General features: G+C 26.4%; 2 protein-coding genes across 2 annotated transcripts; both read right to left on the bottom strand.

The window, feature by feature from the left end:
• Positions 1-1092: 1092 nt before the first annotated feature.
• LOC101503121 (uncharacterized) lies at positions 1093-1864 on the bottom strand. Its single transcript, XM_004509165.4, has one exon. The coding sequence runs from the start codon at positions 1744-1746 to the stop codon at positions 1228-1230; it is 519 nt and encodes a 172-aa protein (XP_004509222.1). The 5' UTR covers positions 1747-1864; the 3' UTR covers positions 1093-1227.
• Positions 1865-3004: 1140 nt separating this feature from the next.
• Positions 3005-3775, bottom strand: LOC101502801 (uncharacterized). Its single transcript, XM_004509164.4, has one exon. The coding sequence runs from the start codon at positions 3656-3658 to the stop codon at positions 3140-3142; it is 519 nt and encodes a 172-aa protein (XP_004509221.1). The 5' UTR covers positions 3659-3775; the 3' UTR covers positions 3005-3139.
• Positions 3776-6467: the final 2692 nt, after the last annotated feature.

Raw genomic sequence — 6467 nt, 5'->3', positions numbered from 1 at the left:
GAAGAGCAATGAGAGATGATTAAATAATATTGATTATATTGTAATTTGTAACTTATGATAGGTAAATAGTTCTACATAATATAATACATTGAAATAATAATAGTAAAATGTGTGTTAAAATAAATTACTAGTAGAATAATAAGGAGGGTTGAATAATGTCTATTAGATAAGCCACATCAACTTTTTTATTTTGACATGACAATATTTGAATGAAATGCAATAATTTTTGATAATGTATCGTAGTAGCATTTGATCGTCTCTTTTAATATATTATAATAAATGTTTTATTTTTTTATATATAAAACAAATAAAATACCTCTTGATTTAATTAGGTTAATGGAGATATTCTGTTAATGTAAAATAATTTAAGGATCAATAGTTAATAGGTTTAGTTGCATCTTTTTATCCTTTTATTTTCATCAATTTGCACAATTAGTCTCCCTATTTTTAAATTTGACATCTTTGATTTATTTCTCATACTTTTTTATTAAAATATTGTAATATGATATATTTTAAACGGTATGACCTATGACAGAATAAAGTAGAAAGATTAATACTTGTAAAATTGAAATAAAACTCTCTAAAAATTTAAGTTTTAACTTTAAAATAATTTATTTTTATAATTTAATTAATAACATATAAATAATTAATAAATATAGAAGATTTTACATCACAAATTTGCATGACACGACATTTAAAAAATGTCAAATTTCAATTTTTTAGTTAAAAATATCAGAGAATAATCAAAATTAATTCTACAATTTATAAAACCAAAAAGATCTTAATTAAATTTATTTAATAAAAAAAACTCATAGTTTCATAACGTAAATCCACTTAGCAACAACCATAACTTAAAAAAAAATTAAAATATTGAGTTTTAATTAAATAATGTGTATGTATCCCTTTTGTCTGATGTAATATGTTTACAGTAAAATTTTACTCAATATAATTTTATTTAAAATATACTTTTTAGTTTTTGTAAAATTATATCGATTCTCCGTGAAACCAAAACATTCACTTACTATGCATTGCACTGCAAAATATCGATAAAATGGAACGAAAAATAAATAAATAAAAAACAGTGGTTCTGACTCAGCTAAATCCCTTTTACTCGTTAAAGAACACAAAGATCTTTACCATGTTAAAAATTAAATAATATTTTTTTTTTGGAGAATATATACAACAGAAATTAATTACCAACGGACATATTTTATTCCGAAACTATCCCTACTCCGGTATAGCACTCAACGCCGCCATAAACTTCCCCCTACCACCGCCAAAATTACTCCGTCTTCCACTTCTCGACCTTACAATACTAACAGCAACATTATTTCCAGTTTCCGGCACCACTCTCCGGCAAGGCTTACCTTTCCCTTCTCCCGAAAACATGACAATCTGTTTCCGACGAAACCCACATTTGTCTCCGACGGTACCAGTCCTATTAAGCGCGGAGTTAGCTTTCACGGCCAACGCAGCAATCTCCACCGCCTGTAAAGGGCTTTTCAAGCGAGTCAACGGCAAAGCAAAATAAAGTTGACCGAGACTCAAGACCTCATCTTCTGGCATGGGTAAAACGACGTCGTCGAATTGCAATTCGTCAGAATCGCAAATGAAACACGATGGGTATAATTGTAAAAGATAAGAAACCTTAACCGGGTAGGAGAATTCTTGCATCGTACCGTCGTGTATAACAACCTTTGCTGTATCTTCCTGCTGCGTAGAATCGAAGGAAGCACAATTACCCATGAATAATTATTTTCTTTGAAATTTGGAAATTTAGTGAAGGAGTCAAATTTGGTTCTAAGTCGCGCCTTTTGTGTGTGTTGAAGCTATTTGTAGCTTTTATTAGTTGGAAAACAGCGAAACTGCGTGCGCTCTGTATTTATAGTAATAACATCACAACAGTTTTCTGGAAGAGCAATGAGAGATGAGTAACTAATATTGATTATATTGTAATTTGTAACTTATGATAGGTAAATAGTTCTACATAATATAATACATTGAAATAATAATAGTAAAATGTGTGTTAAAATAAATTACTAGTAGAATAATAAGGAGGGTTGAATAATGTCTATTAGATAAGCCACATCAACTTTTTTATTTTGACATGACAATATTTGAATGAAATGCAATAATTTTTGATAATGTATCGTAGTAGCATTTGATCGTCTCTTTTAATATATTATAATAAATGTTTTATTTTTTTATATATAAAACAAATAAAATACCTCTTGATTTAATTAGGTTAATGGAGATATTCTGTTAATGTAAAATAATTTAAGGATCAATAGTTAATAGGTTTAGTTGCATCTTTTTATCCTTTTATTTTCATCAATTTGCACAATTAGTCTCCCTATTTTTAAATTTGACATCTTTGATTTATTTCTCATACTTTTTTATTAAAATATTGTAATATGATATATTTTAAACGGTATGACCTATGACAGAATAAAGTAGAAAGATTAATACTTGTAAAATTGAAATAAAACTCTCTAAAAATTTAAGTTTTAACTTTAAAATAATTTATTTTTATAATTTAATTAATAACATATAAATAATTAATAAATATAGAAGATTTTACATCACAAATTTGCATGACACGACATTTAAAAAATGTCAAATTTCAATTTTTTAGTTAAAAATATCAGAGAATAATCAAAATTAATTCTACAATTTATAAAACCAAAAAGATCTTAATTAAATTTATTTAATAAAAAAAACTCATAGTTTCATAACGTAAATCCACTTAGCAACAACCATAACTTAAAAAAAAATTAAAATATTGAGTTTTAATTAAATAATGTGTATGTATCCCTTTTGTCTGATGTAATATGTTTACAGTAAAATTTTACTCAATATAATTTTATTTAAAATATACTTTTTAGTTTTTTTAAAATTATATCGATTCTCCGTGAAACCAAAACATTCACTTACTATGCATTGCACTGCAAAATATCGATAAAATGGAACGAAAAATAAATAAATAAAAAACAGTGGTTCTGACTCAGCTAAATCCCTTTTACTCGTTAAAGAACACAAAGATCTTTACCATGTTAAAAATTAAATAATATTTTTTTTTTGGAGAATATATACAACAGAAATTAATTACCAACGGACATATTTTATTCCGAAACTATCCCTACTCCGGTATAGCACTCAACGCCGCCATAAACTTCCCCCTACCACCGCCAAAATTACTCCGTCTTCCACTTCTCGACCTTACAATACTAACAGCAACATTATTTCCAGTTTCCGGCACCACTCTCCGGCAAGGCTTACCTTTCCCTTCTCCCGAAAACATGACAATCTGTTTCCGACGAAACCCACATTTGTCTCCGACGGTACCAGTCCTATTAAGCGCGGAGTTAGCTTTCACGGCCAACGCAGCAATCTCCACCGCCTGTAAAGGGCGTTTCAAGCGAGTCAACGGCAAAGCAAAATAAAGTTGACCGAGACTCAAGACCTCATCTTCTGGCATGGGTAAAACGACGTCGTCGAATTGCAATTCGTCAGAATCGCAAATGAAACACGATGGGTATAATTGTAAAAGATAAGAAACCTTAACCGGGTAGGAGAATTCTTGCATCGTACCGTCGTGTATAACAACCTTTGCTGTATCTTCCTGCTGCGTAGAATCGAAGGAAGCACAATTACCCATGAATAATTATTTTCTTTGAAATTTGGAAATTTAGTGAAGGAGTCAAATTTGGTTCTAAGTCGCGCCTTTTGTGTGTGTTGAAGCTATTTGTAGCTTTTATTAGTTGGAAAACAGCGAAACTGCGTGCGCTCTGTATTTATAGTAATAACATCACAACAGTTTTCTTGACACGTCGGTAATTAAATTATTTACTTTTTTTTATTTAAAGAAAAGCGTATTAGTATTAGTATACGATTGTTCTTGAAGAAACGAGGAAATAAGGGGAATGATGATGGCTTTCCAGGCTGGTGACAGGTCGTGGTCTAGAGACACCACTACTACCATTTGTTGTCCTGTTTTTGCTGCAGTAGTATTTTACTCACTGTGAGTTTGTTACCCCATTGTTTTTTTGTTTATGTTGTTATAACGGTAGTGTAGTGTCACAAATTCTAGATGGTAGTTTTAGCATACAAAAATTAACTAATTGTAAATGTTAATTTTTCTTTTTCATTGTTTTTATTATATAATAATACTTCTTTTGTTTTATAATAATTGATTTATTTATAAATATATTATTTTAAAATAATTGAAATTTTTAAAATATATTAATTATTATTTTAGTTGTATCATATAATTAATTGATAGAGATTGATTTTTATATATAGATAGTATAAAATTTATTGTGCCACTTTCTTGACTTAATTTCTAAAATAATTTTCCAAAAACTTACAATGAATAATATATTAGATATATGTATACATATAATATCTTAATTGATATTATTTGCACTACTTTTAACTAATATATTTTACTTTATATTTTTTATCATAAAGGTAAATATGCCAATATTATAATTTAATAAAAATATTATTCTTTTAATTTTATTTATATATTTTTTAATTAACGTAAATAAATCAAATTAATATGTCAATTATTTTGAATCTAAAGAAATAGTAAATAGTACAGTTTTATAAAATTCAAATATTTGTTATTCATTTAGTTTTATTCACTGTTTAACATAGGTGCTTCTTTTACTGAATTGAAATTGATAAGGATTCAAATAATTCCGAACCCCGATTGCGTAAGCGCTGAGTGCAAACAGAAAAGTGAGTCTAATGCAAAATTGAATTTGGTTACTCCAGTTCGAAAATGATTTATGTTGAAAACATAAACAAAAATTGACATAAAATTAACGTTAAAATAATCATTTGACGCTATATTTCATTGCAAGGACATGCTAACGAAAAACTTTTACCATCTTCAACAAAAAAGAATTTTTAAATATTAATAGTTTTATTGTCAAAAATATTTTTCAGAATTATATTAGTTGTAAATAAATAATAGAATAAGATCATAAATAATTAAAGATATTATAAAAAAAGTTAACAAATATTGTTAAAAAAATAATTATTAATTGAATTAATAGTGTAAATGATCATAAAAGAACAATAAAAAAGTGTATTTTAGTCTAATTATTACTTTTAACTAAATATTGTTTTATCTATTTATTATTTTTAAAATTTAATACAATATTAATTATTATTTTAATATACTATTTACTATATTCTCGTCTTAATATATTATAAAAGGAAAGAGTATTTTTGAGAAAAACAAATACACTAGTAATTGTCAAAAACAGTGTACTTACAGAAATATTATTTTGTTCTTGAAACTCTAATTTTGCGAAACAATAATTACTTTTATAAAAATTCAAGTTCAAATTTTATAGAAATGTTTTTATTTTTCATAAAATTCAACCTCAAATTATATAATATTATTGTTTTATAGATAAATAAGATTGACTTGACAATTGAGGTGGATAAGTTAACAAATAAGTGATTTTACATAAATAAGTGACTTTAACATAAATAAGTAATTTTGTGAAACAATAATTGCTTTTATAAAAATTCAAGTTCAAATTTTATAGAAATGTTTTTATTTTTCATAAAATTCAACCTCAAATTATATAATATTATTGTTTTATAGATAAATAAAATTGACTTGACAATTGAGGTGGATAAGTAAACAAATAAGTGATTTTTACAAATAGGTGATTTTAACATAAATCAATATTTTACATCTCATGTACGTTCTTTTTCTCTATCATTTTACTTAAATAAGTGATTTTAACATAAATTAATATTTTCTTTGTATTATTCTGTTATCTCACCAACTAAGAGTACATTTGGTTTTTCTGTCTCGTTGGTGATGTTCATTTTGTTTACATTTACTCACTTTGATTAAATACGAACAAATTTAATCAATGACTTTAGTGTCACTTTAATCAATGACTTTGATATGGAGGTATGGTATTTTGATAAGATAATTTGAACTTATTCGCAAATTTATCCTTTTAAAATTTTAAAAAATTTGTATTATGTTCTCGATCGATGTACTATTTGAGTTTGAACAAATATAATTTTTTTATGTCAAAAACAAATAAAAGTATTAACAACATTAATTTACTAATCACTACTATTGAACATTGAAAAAAAAAATATATAACTCAAAATTTACCTATTTGTTTCGTAAATCTGAATAAGACTAAATAGTGGTGTACAAGACTCAGTTTGTATTGGAATCCGACTTAATCTATAAGAAACGAGTTGAGTCTGATCCGATCTAAAAAACAATGACAAAAAAGAAAGACACGACAGGGACAAGATAAAAAAAAAAGGACCGAGTTCGGGTCATCCTACGAGTTACCCGTCTCGTCTCAAAATACATTAAGGACAAATATTTTTTTTATTTTATCTTATTATTGATTCTACTGCACTAACATGTCTTAAGGTTTAAATTTTTTCATTCTCCCTACATCTTTTCTCCTCCT

Source organism: Cicer arietinum, chromosome 7 (assembly GCF_000331145.2).
Source record: "Cicer arietinum cultivar CDC Frontier isolate Library 1 chromosome 7, Cicar.CDCFrontier_v2.0, whole genome shotgun sequence".
Classification (NCBI taxonomy): Eukaryota; Viridiplantae; Streptophyta; class Magnoliopsida; order Fabales; family Fabaceae; genus Cicer; species Cicer arietinum.
The sequence above is the reverse complement of the archived record's forward strand: the minus strand, read 5'-3'. Positions and strand labels throughout refer to the sequence as shown.